The sequence below is a fragment of the Filicampus tigris genome, chromosome 7 (genome assembly GCF_054856515.1).
Source record: "Filicampus tigris isolate MCC_2025a chromosome 7, RoL_Ftig_1.0, whole genome shotgun sequence".
Classification (NCBI taxonomy): Eukaryota; Metazoa; Chordata; class Actinopteri; order Syngnathiformes; family Syngnathidae; genus Filicampus; species Filicampus tigris.
The window spans coordinates 14,143,231-14,155,068 of record NC_141223.1 but is presented as its reverse complement, the minus strand read 5'-3'; the positions used below and the strand labels follow the sequence as shown (position 1 = coordinate 14,155,068).

The following is an 11,838-nucleotide window of genomic DNA, read 5'->3' as shown; positions in this document are numbered from 1 at the left end:
AGTAATACAATTCAGGTTTCAATTTGAAATTAAGGTTGTATCCAACTACTGGCAAAAAAGCTATTGCATTGACGCAGCTAGCCAGCTAACCTTAGCAATGCAAAGCTAAAGGTCCAAGAAATCCTTTAATCTGTTTTGTGTTTTCTCCAAAAGAAAACTGGATGTTAAATAAACATGACAAAATTCGAATTGTACTCATAAAATTATTTTGTTAGCATCTGTTACTTAGCAACATGTTACCGTTTGTGTGTTGGCCCAAGATGACGCTTTTATTTCATTACACAGTGCAGGCCCAGTTGGCTGGGAAAGGCACAATCCAGGAAAAAGGTTACTCTTGCTACACACAAAAAAGTCTTAATTTTCAAACTTCAGTTTGAAGTTAACAAATCAGAAATTTTTTAGAACAATATGATGTGTAGGAACACAGCACTTGCCTCATTGCAGTCAGGTTCTACATTTGGAACAGTTATACAAACATATTATATTACACATGTACATTTTGAAATAACTACTTCATACAAATTTGTTATTTAAATTTTGAATAAACCGTTATGCACTTTCAACATGAATAGTGATAGAAGATAACATAAGCTTTAATCTTTGGTTTGAACAGATGAATTTTTGATTGCTTCATAACATCACATTTTTTTTATATAACTATTTTGTCTTGTATAACTTTATAGCATAACATCACAATAGTATTGGCACAGTGATCAGTAGTCTAATGAACCACAGTCAAACAGACCGTCCAAACCGCATTAGGAAAAAAAACAAACAAATAAACAAAAACTATTTGTCCTGTGAAGCTTTGAGAAGCATGTCATGTTGGTGACTTTACTTTGGATCATATAAAATTATACAATATATTACGTATATTTATTTCACAGAATAACATCTCTATCTACATCCAAGTCCTTTTAGTTATGAAAACAATTAGTAGTCGTGTAACTATAAACCACATACTGTATAAGCACAAATATGAATACAGTACATCTAGAACTATATTTAAGGCAAGAGAGTAGGTGATGGTGGTCAAGGGTTAGGGCTATTCGTTGGATTTCTCCACTTGTTTCTGCGTGTCCGCTCTGTCCTGAAGCTTGTAGTCCTCCAGGATGGCCTGCGCCGTGTGCTTGCCCGTCCGCTTCACCACCGCTTTGACACCCAGGTTGTCAATGTTGAAGGCGGCCACGCCCACATTGATGGCTGAGTTGACGGCGTTATCCGTGGCCTGCCCGGCCGCCGCGCCATACCTTTTGATGGGGGCAAGGTGGGGGTGAAAGGCGAGACACAGAGAGGAATTCATACGCAAGGATGCCATGCTGAGAGTGATTGGGGAAGATGGAGCGCTGTGGCCACCAAAAGGCTCAGAAAGTATTTAAGCGGTGTAGTCAACAGGCAGCACTTATTGTGATATCATGCAGGAAGTTTCCAGTACACCTGCAAACAGTGCATCAACCCAGCGGAGCTAACATTGACTAGCACCTGGTGAGTTTTGAATTCTGTCAGTTTGCACGCACTGCGGGCTTTGAGCTCTGCCCATAGTCGTCATGGTAATGAAAGCCGGACTTGGCAAAGGCCCCTCAGTAGATGCGGCGAGGTGAGCAGTGCCTCATCTCGTCTGCATGAGACTTGATTGCCCCCTCTAAACCAGCTCATTTTATCAAAGTTTTAAAAAGAGTGAAAAGTGAGCTATAATTCTTGAGCCTTGGGGTACTTTTGTCAAAAGTATGTCACAGATATGGAACTGTTTTCACTTGCAAAAAAAAAAAAAGCATCACACCTTGTAAGTCCATTTATTTTAGCAAAAGCACCTTTCAGCTACGATGAATTGCCATTTTTTTGGGTAAGCACACTCAGCATGTCTGTCGTATTCAATATTGGGGTGAATCTAGCAGCAAAACGAGAATAAATTCAGGAAAAAGCTCACATTTTTCCAGTACGTCTTGTATGCCAGTAAAACAAATTAAAAATTCCAACAAAAATAACTCCCAAACTAGTTTGGATAAATTAAGACAATTTAAAGGACTTTATGTCTTTTCACAAATTAGTTTACTGATCTCGACCGTCAATGTGTGTGATCAAATTAAATGAAATATACAAAAATAAAAAAGGAGAAAAAGGGTTAGGGATCGGATTTTCCACAAAGGGAAAAAGTGATTTGGAATTGAGTAGACAGGCTGGTGTCATGCTTGTCGTTAGTGCAAAGCGTTAATTAAATAGCTGCATTTTTGATGGTGAAAATCATCACTTGTTGCTGTTAGGTGGGTCAAAGAGATTTTGAAGACCCCTAAATCTGCAAAGCAAATTGAAGAGGGTGGAAAAAGGTGAGCGCCACACAAAACGGTCACGTAGTGGCAAACACGATAGGATAAGACTCACAAGGAAGTGACCTACTTGTGTTTCACTGTAGTGACCGTCTCTGAGGCCACGCTCGTCGTGATGTTCTTGGCCGCCACTTCCAAACCTGTCCACATGGTGGCGAATCCTGACCGACAAGACAGAAAAACATAACTGAGTTCAAGTCACTGGCATCACTCCCTATCCACTATATAGATCACCAATATTGGGAGTTGGCCATTTGTAATAAGTAGAGAAGTGGTCGCCAAACTATGGCCTACGGGCCAAATAAAGCCCGTCTTCACATTTTGCCTGGCCCCCTGAACAATACCAGATATGCATTATGATTTTTTCTTTCATGAATTCCAGAATGTCAGCACTAAATTTCAATTCCTAGTTAGCCTTGTGGAAGAAGCACGAACGAGGTAGGACGGATAGAATATGTGTGCACACAGCATACAGCCCCTCCTGCCACCGAAGCTGCGGCGTGGTTGCACGCCAACGCCATGGTAGCTTGTCCTCACTGGCTGTGTCCTCTCGGTCCGTTCGCCAGGAACACCTGCGATCGTCATAGTTTTTCTGTTACAAACTAACCCTGGCCCCCCATCAGGGAAGGAAAAAGTTTTGTGGCCTCACAGGAAAACGTTTGGGGACCCTGAAGTAGAGGCCTTCCCTCAAAGCATCTTGGAAGTTAATGAACAACACTTTCACGAGAAAAGCAATTATAAAAATACAAAACAGACAGACGAAGTGCCTGGTTTGCGTTAATTTCATAAAAACACACTCAGTTTAAAACAATATAATGTGATTATGATGCATTTATGTGTTCAATATTTATTATGGAAGGTCGTCAAGTTCAAGTTTATGTTCATTCAGTGTTCCACCAGCAAAGAGTGAATGATTCCCAACACAGCCACCGTCTTTGGCACTGATGGCAACAGCTACCTCTGCCGACAGAAGTGGGAATAACTCTCTTGGAAAGGAGCATTCATCCTTCTTCTACATTGCTATTACAACCTACTTCAGCCTATCAGAAGCAAAAAATGAAGAATAACTGCTCCCCCAAATAATTAAAGTATTATTCTAAAACACAATATATACACTGTCTATAATGTATTGGTACAGCTTGGCTGCAGCCGGCTGTAACTGTCTAATTTTTGTGATACAACATGGCATTTTTGATTCGCCATTTCATCTCGGGATGGGCCGATAATTAATATGTATCGCGATTGACACGAGATCGATATCAAAAGAAAATGCCTTCGATGAAACGTTTGATAGAGGAAAAAAAAGAGAAAACAAATCCGATCGCAGCATGGTGCGTGATGTAGGCAGCACGCTTCCACCTCCAAACATGAAGAAGCGTTTAAACCAACGAAAAAGAAGCTGTTAACTCAACGGAGCATGCTTGCGGGCCCAGCGGCCGTGCGCTATGCTCGCATCCAGCGAGCGAACGTCGTAACTTCTCTCAAATAAATGACCACTCGACTCAGTACAACCCTTACAATAAAATGATACTATGCATGATAACCCTATTAAACACCTCCGGATGGAGCCGTGTTGTACAAGTAGAGGAGTTATTGTCTTTGATATGCTAGTGCCAGTTAACCTTATCCGACAACAGCATCGCACTCAAGGTAAAATGAAGCAAGTAAAATATGAATGGACAATGGCAATAATGAGTCCACTAAAAAGATAAAGTAGTCCTAAGACGGTTGGTCAACGATAATGTATACAGTCCAAGAGAGTATTCGTTCACTTACATTGGATGAACATTGAATGAAGGCTAATACATATGTGTGTCAACAATTGCTTTGGGTAGACCTAATGCAAATAAGCATTTGCAATGTACTGGTGGAGGACAAACTGCAATGACACTACATTACGATGTACAGAAAAACAGTTAACTGTTATTTAAAGAATAGGTTTAAAACAAATCAACAATTATCAATACTGACTGATATGAAATATCAGCCCTTCTAAGCACATTATGTTTAAAATGGAGTTCATTTAATCTTTATAGCCACCAATTTAATTCACTCTTTCATAGTTACATTGACCGCTTATTAAAGGTTAATAAGTATTATGTTAAAATAAAATAACCTACGGTAAATGTATTTTTCTTCGGGTCATTATTATCAATAGCTAAAAAAAAAAAAGAAAGAATATTCTATATATATCTGTATCGACCAATATGAAACACTTATCGTGATATACTTTTCAGTCATATCACCCAGCCCTAATTTCATCAAAGAAAAACTAGTTGCAGATGGTTGACCACTTGTAAAAAATAGTTAGGACCCTGCACACTGCATGACATTTCAGTCGTATGCCTCAGTGTGTGGCGGCCTTAAAATGAGGACATGAGCACGAGACTACCTTGCACTCCGCTGGCGGCCACCACCATGGCCCCGTCGACGTTGGAGCGCCCGTCCTTATCTTTGCGCATAGACTCGGGAATGAGTTTGCCGCCGTGCTTCTTGACGTGCGGTGCCAGCTCCCGACCCACACAGCCGGCCACGGCGCACACGCCATCCACTGCAGTGACACAGCAGTCAGTACCCCCTCCAAAAAAAAAAAAAAGATGACAGGGAAACATGCAGATGACGCTCACCTAGAAACTGGCTGACTTTGACGGCGCCGCCTGTGGCCCGCTTGGCAACGTGAAGGCCTTTGGTGACGGTGGGGCTTACGTGCGCCGGCTTGTCCTCCGGCGTGATGTGTTCTCGCAGTTTGGACGCCCCCTTGTGAATGGCCTTCCCCGTGAACTCGGCTCCTTTGACCAGACCCCAGCTCAGCCACGATGCACCTGATTGAGAAGTCGACACAAACATGAGCCACGTTCCACTATGCCCAATTCCGACAGAAGGTGTTGGTAGTAGGGTCGAACAATTATGGAAAATAATCGAATTGCAATTTTTTTTCATAAAAATCGCGATTGCGATATGAGTTGCAATTTTTTTGCCCAAGGTCCTTCTCTAATGTATTTTTCAACGATTAATCTTTATTACGACAAACAATATCAGATCTGTTATGCACAGTGTTGGGCATGTTAACGGTACTTTTAAAAAGTAATTAGTTACAGTTACTTCTTCCAAAAAGTAATTGAGTTATTAACTTAGTTACTGGCTTGAAAAAATAATTAGTTACTAAGCAAAGTAATTATGATATTATCTATTGTGTTCTATCTGTAGTATAAAAGACGTTTATAATAGCTGAATTAAGAATAAAAACAATACATGTTTGAACATTTGACATTAACTCGAACTCAGGCCCGTTGCTCCCAATATGCAGAGCACGCATAGTGAGCAGGGCATCATCGTCTGTTGGAGGCACCATCTCGTCCGTGGCGACACATTGCGATATCATTGAGTGTGCACAGGCTCAGGGAGTAACAAAATACATGTATTGGAGTTACATATTCAGGATACAAAAAAATAAATAAATAATAGATAACTGTATTCCATTACCATTGCAGAAAAAAAACATAATCCGATTAGAGATACATTTGATAAAAATGTTAAAGTCAACTCTTACAATGGCAGCACACATCCGACAGCCAAGACAGACACTTCCTCATACACGCTCCAACATACAGTATGACGGCAGCCAAAACGTCACAAAATAGACAACACACATACGCGGTCAGGGGTTTTTAAGAAGTTTTTTTCATGCGAGGTGACAAGAATCAAGCATGTTAGAAAGCTGAAAGCTTGCGCAGATGAAAGCGAGCGGGGCAGCATTAGCTTCGCTTTCTGTGAAACCCCCTCACCCCTCCGCTGTCAATAAAGTAATGACCATTTAAACTGCAGCCTTCGCGATTAAAAAGTTGCGCTCTCAAATCGCAATTATATTACAAATGCAATTAATTGTTCAGCCATAGTTGGGAGTTTAAATGAATTAAAGACTCCTCTTTTTTGTATGTTGTGTGAAATTGGAAACATCCATCTATCTATGTATCTACCTCACCTGTCAGGATGCCATTGGCCACCTTCTCGCTCCACTCGGGCAAATTCTTGTCTTTCTCCGCTGCCGCATCCGCGCTTGGCTCCTCCGCGGGCGTCGCGATGGACACTTTGTTGCTGAGATTCACATGCTCGACGGCCTCGTCCGCATCCTGATGAAACAAACACATGGTACAGCTAAAACCTCAAGACAGCTCGACGCTCGTCTGCTCACATCACTGCCCTGATAGCGCCCTTTCATGACGTGGCGCAACTAGTCACAAATCTGCAATTGTTTACAAATAGAACAGCTTCTCTTTGTACTGAAATCCTCAAATCTGCTACTTGGGGAAAGAGAAAAGTGCCTACTCGCTGACGCGGGATCAGCTCCATTGGCAAGAAAAAAGACCCTGTGTGGCGTCCAAGGCTGTCGCCCCGTTCTAACAGATGACGATAAGAGCATTAGCACCGTTTTAATGCTCAAATCCTGACAATGCTGAGGCAGAGCGAGCAAGGATGGCTCACGACTCAAAACAAATTGTCAAAAAGTCTGCTGAGTGACACTGCTGAGTCTCCATTTCAAGAGATTTCCTGACTGCAATTGTTTATTTCTTAAAGGCGACATAGTAAGCTGAACAAAACTATGTTCTAACCAATGATAGGTCCCATTTAAAAGAGTCATGCCAGCAAATATTTTTCAACATTACATTTATTGTACCTGACTTTGTGGGGCATGTGTTTGATTGGCGAGTAAAGCTGTTTCCTGTTTACTGTTCCCTCGCGGCTGCTGGAGAGTGGGACGAAGGGAGGTAGGCGAAGCGAGGTATGTGGCGTGTTGGTTGTATTTACTTGTGCGTAAAATCAATTAACAATTGAATTGTAAATGTATGTTTTTTATGTATGGCAAATGTAATATGAATTGTAATTTGTATGTTTTAGTTTCACGGTGCTTGAGATCATAGAAATAAAGTTTTGCACCAGTAGAAGTTAACGCCTTATTTTTTATTGATACCAAGGGCAGCTACACTGTTATTACGTACAAAAACAGAATATTGTGATGTTCTTTTTCTTAAATAAGAGCTCTTTTTTTTCTTTTTTACACGTGAGCTTTTATACAGTATCGTGACCTTCTTATACATCGCCAATCTCCACACAATATCGAGAGAATTATCATACCACGAGGTTCATTTCGTGATATTATCATATCGTGACATTTGGATATCGTGACATCCCTAGGAACTACCAAATAAAAGATTAGACTCTTCTTTCATCACACAAATAAAGATTGCTTCTCCCTTTCCCTTTCTCCATTTCTTAGTAATCATCAGTAGAACATGGGTTTGTTTCACCCCCAAAAAACTGTGTTAAAAAAAAACCCCTACACTTCCAGTATCGATATCGTATTGGCATTGCGATATTTGGTTGAGTATTACTTGGTATCGGATCTAATCCATAATCACTGGTATTGCCCATCCCTACTAATAAGCCCCTTAAAAAATAAAAATACTTGGTGCATGCAGGGATGTCAGACTTATAATCATAACAGTGCTTTTATATGTGCCAAAATTAAGGTAGGGAGGAGATGTCAGTATTCAACAATAATTACTGCAAATAATTTTGCGGGAACCCAAGATATGGCTCGTAGGGCCCCGGGTACTCCAGTGTGAGAACCACTTCAATAGACTACCTGCACCCTGAGGTCCGTCATCTGATCCAGCAAATCTCGGAACAGCTCTCGGTCAGCGGCGGCCAACTCTGACGATAGGACCACACCCACGAAGTGTCCTGGCGCTGGCGCCATCATGTCAGGGAACATGAACACGCCGGTGTTGCAGAGCAGGGCCGGCGAGTTTGCCGCCATGAGAGGATACAGCCAGTCGCACACCTGCCAGGAGAGAATCTATTAATTGCAGTGGAAGGAAGTAACAAAGTACAAATACTTCATTACTGTACTTAAGTACATTTTGAGATTTTATTTCTGGCTTATTACTTTTACTACATACTGTATCTGTACTTTCTAGTCCTTATGGTGTAAAACAGGCTTGTTACTTTTTTAACCTCTACTGATTGATGACACTACGGATGGGGAAAGATAAATAGAGAGAGTTCAAGTCAACCACAGTTGGGATCTAAATTGAGAATCTTGGGGACTTGTAAGGCGAAAAAACAAAAGAAGGGAAGCAGGGACCAAAAGAACATGAACTAGAGAACTAGGGAGCATTACCAATATCGTAGTCCATGGCCTTATTCATGAGAATTGGTTATTGCCGGCTCCAAGCACGATTATAGAGAAGGTGTCATTTTAATTTATTTTTTTAATCATTGGCTAATTTAGCATTTTTTGTTTGTTCGCAACATTAGCAAAGCTAAAGGAACTTGTTTTGATAGCATAAAAGCCTATGCCATTACCAAAAGCATTTTTTTTCTTTTAGTATGATTGAGCAATATGCAAATCTATGAAAGAGAGAAATTGTTTTGTGTAGAGAAGTTAGATTTTTTGTTGTAGTGCCAGGTTATCAAAAAAAGTATTGCACAATTGAGTAAAAGTAAGAGTAAAAATACATCTTTACTTTGGACATTCCAGGGTCTGTACTTTTATTTACTGCCTTTTTTTTAAGGATTTGAATAATTATTTGTCATTTTACCAGCCCTTTTTTTATTAAACAAAGATATCTGTATTTGTAGTGTGAGTAATTTTGTCATCTTTGATTTGATTAACAGTTGATGGATTTAATATTCTTTGCAAAGGAAGCTCAATTGGGTTTACAAGGAGAACGGAGCTCTCCCTTTGAACTGCTGCATGTCTAACAGGATTATGTGGGCATCACAACGCACATACTTATTACTCACAACAACTTTCACTCATGTGACTCGCCACTGTGATGTCATCCGCCACTGTAGGGCACCTAGGAAATTCCCCCTTGAAGAATAAATTACATGTATCTGCCTCATGACTAGAAATGGTTCTCTGTAGTTTAGTGAATGTCATCACAACATCACAGTCCAAATTAATTTGTATCTATTGCTTCAAAGTCTGAAGTCCTGGTTTAGTGCCTTGATTACATTATAGTGAGACAGCTCACGTAACTTATGAACACACGACACAACATTAGGTACACTCGCACACTAATGACACGTGCCCAAAATTCTTTTATCATAGGGAAAATGTACAAATTCGTGGGTGATGAACACGAGCCCCCACAACAAAGGTTCAGGCCATGTTCCATAGAAAGGAAATATACTGTATATTATATCAATGTGTACCTAATGAGGTTTCTAGTCCGGTGCCAACACCAAATTACCTGCAGAAACGCTGGTGGTCTACCGGGGCAATCATTGGTGAACTTGATCAGCCGTAGGTAGCCCGGGTACGAAGGTGCACTCACGTGCCCCTCTGGGGTCACAAAGAATATCTGCACACCTTGCGGGATGCACAGCAACTCCTCTGCATCCTCACCCATGCTCTGTGGGGACGACGCAGTACTGGATGTCCGACTGTAGAAGTCGTCACCCACCAGCGACAGCTCACCCGATTCGGTACCGTAGGAGATGGAGAGGTGGCCATCGGCCGCTTGAGGTGAGTACGCCGGCGGCTGGTCCCCAAGAGCCAAGACGCTGCATGCAGGCGTACCTCCGGGGAGGCCTTTAACTTGCTCATTTTTGGCAGGGAGTTGTGGGTAGATGGCATGCTCAGCGCCTGCAGCAGTCTCCAGTACAGCGAGGCGCGTGGTGATGTTGTCCAGGGTCTCCTGCATCTTCCGCTGCATCTCCCGAGCTGACTCCCAGGAGCTGCCCGCACACTCACCCCCCTGTGTTGGCACACTGATGGCCCTGAGGAGGTGCTTCTGCCCCTTCCTGTAGAGTTCCAGGGCCTGATGCATGTCTCCGTTTTCGTCAGCCGTCAGCGCCTTGTTGATACACTCAAAGGCCCTCTTGTAGCCATCTTTGATCGCCTCAAGTCTGGCGTGGTCGAATGCATCATCTATCCCCTTCTCCATGTCTTCTGAAATAAGACACTTGTTAAATAATTGGGTTAGGACACAGACACCAGTCACAGCATTTTCTATGGAAAACAGCTATGAGACAAGGAATATTTATCAGACTGGTGTAGCTTTTTGTAAAGCATGTAAAAAATAAAAAACAAAACTAGCAAACAATAGCTAATTAACGGTTCGAAGACTACTATTTTGTTTTTAATTATGATGTGTCCACCTCAAACTTTTCAAACTACATGTATTCCTCTCACATTCGCTTTTATGCACGTCAGTAGTTCTAATCCTAAAATATAACATTTGAACGACAAACATTTCGTCTGCGCGACTAAACTACGTAGGATTAGTTGACAGCTCTGCTCTCGATCAGCTAGTTAGCGTTAGCTCCCCGTTAGGTCGTAACGGACGGTGTTAACTTACCTCCCAACGTAGCAGCGGGTTAGCTGACACCGCTGCTAACACTCCCCGGGGGTTCAAGTGAATATATTTGGACCGTGACACAGCAACAACTCAATTAAGAGCAGTTGAACAGTTGAGTGATGCCGTCAGCCTCGAGTTTGTTTTATTGTGAAGGTTTCTAATACAACGGAAATGGCAGCACTATGGCTCTGAGATACTTATCTTATTATTGCTTTTGGTTCCGCTCTTAAATTGCCCTTGGGAGTTTCATTTCTATAATATCAAGACGTGGCGTATGAATATTAGAGATGACGGCCGGCCTTGTAATGTGAACGAGAAAAAAAACGAGTATACTACTTAATGTGAAATTTGCTAACCAGAAGCCTGTGCACGTTTGGTGACACTAACGCTAACTTGATTATTAAAAATCAATGTTTCCTCATTTTCACCACGAGATGGCAATGAACGAACGCTCGTTATTGTAAACGTTTCTGTCGAAGGGTCTGAGTTAACGTACCTGGACTTGAAACGACCACTATCGTAACGTCTCCGGTAAATTTAAACAAACAGTGAACACACACATTTTATTTTCATTTCCTGCTGACATAATACCGTGCAAAACATCCAAACTGCTTTTTGTGTAATTCAAATGTAATTAAAAGTTACCGCATACAAGATGAGTAATAACGTTCACAGTCTATAGGGGGCAACAAATCTCAGGTCAAATACAAATATTAAGCGTTAAGAGGAAATGCATTGTCTGCTTGGTGTTCTTTCGCCTTGAGCAAAAGCAGATTATTACTCTTGTATATTTCCAGAATTATGCATGGAAGCTATTCGATTTAATAGAATTACCTATAATGATGTTATTTATGATCAGCATTGTGGGCGGTGAATCCCAGTGGTATAAAAAAAACAGTCTTTGTGAGTAAGAGCAGACGATCTCAAGTCTTTCATCATAATTTCTTTGCCTTTCATTTATTTTATTAGAAATACCAACTCACAATGGAAACTCTGTCTTTGCCTTGTGGCAATGTTGTTTTATATGTTTTTTTTTTTTTCTAAATACAATACAATACAATACAACTTGTATAGCACATTTCACAACCGCTGCGCTGCAACAAAGCACTTTAGATACAACATAAAATAGCAATGATACGACAACA

General features: G+C 41.2%; 1 protein-coding gene across 4 annotated transcripts; it reads right to left on the bottom strand.

The window, feature by feature from the left end:
• Window positions 1-192: 192 nt before the first annotated feature.
• On the bottom strand, window positions 193-10,864 carry spartb (spartin b). 4 transcript variants are annotated; one of them, XM_086036638.1, is made up of 9 exons: window positions 10,694-10,864; window positions 9,584-10,284; window positions 7,969-8,166; window positions 6,307-6,454; window positions 4,952-5,146; window positions 4,717-4,875; window positions 2,395-2,485; window positions 2,249-2,293; window positions 193-1,250 (listed from the first exon to the last, which is right to left on the bottom strand). In XM_086036638.1, exons 2-9 carry the CDS (start codon window positions 10,277-10,279, stop codon window positions 1,046-1,048), a joined length of 1,737 nt encoding a protein of 578 aa, XP_085892764.1. In that variant the 5' UTR covers window positions 10,280-10,284; window positions 10,694-10,864; the 3' UTR covers window positions 193-1,045. The 4 variants fall into 4 exon arrangements, with proteins under 4 accessions (XP_085892764.1, XP_085892762.1, XP_085892761.1 ...); XM_086036636.1 differs by lacking the exon at window positions 2,249-2,293 and having other exon boundaries at window positions 9,584-10,281; window positions 10,694-10,863; XM_086036635.1 differs by lacking the exon at window positions 2,249-2,293 and having other exon boundaries at window positions 10,694-10,861.
• Between the last annotated feature and the right edge of the window lie 974 nt (window positions 10,865-11,838).

Excerpts from the sequence above, each read along its gene's own strand:
- spartb (XM_086036638.1), bottom strand. The coding sequence starts at position 10,279 with ATGGAGAAGGGGATAGATGATGCATTCGACCACGCCAGACTTGAGGCG. Across the intron at positions 6,455-7,968 it reads TGACGGACCTCAGGGTGCAG|GATGCGGACGAGGCCGTCGA; the intron begins GTAGTCTATTGA and ends TTGTTTCATCAG. Across the intron at positions 5,147-6,306 it reads GGCCAATGGCATCCTGACAG|GTGCATCGTGGCTGAGCTGG; the intron begins GTGAGGTAGATA and ends CTTCTCAATCAG.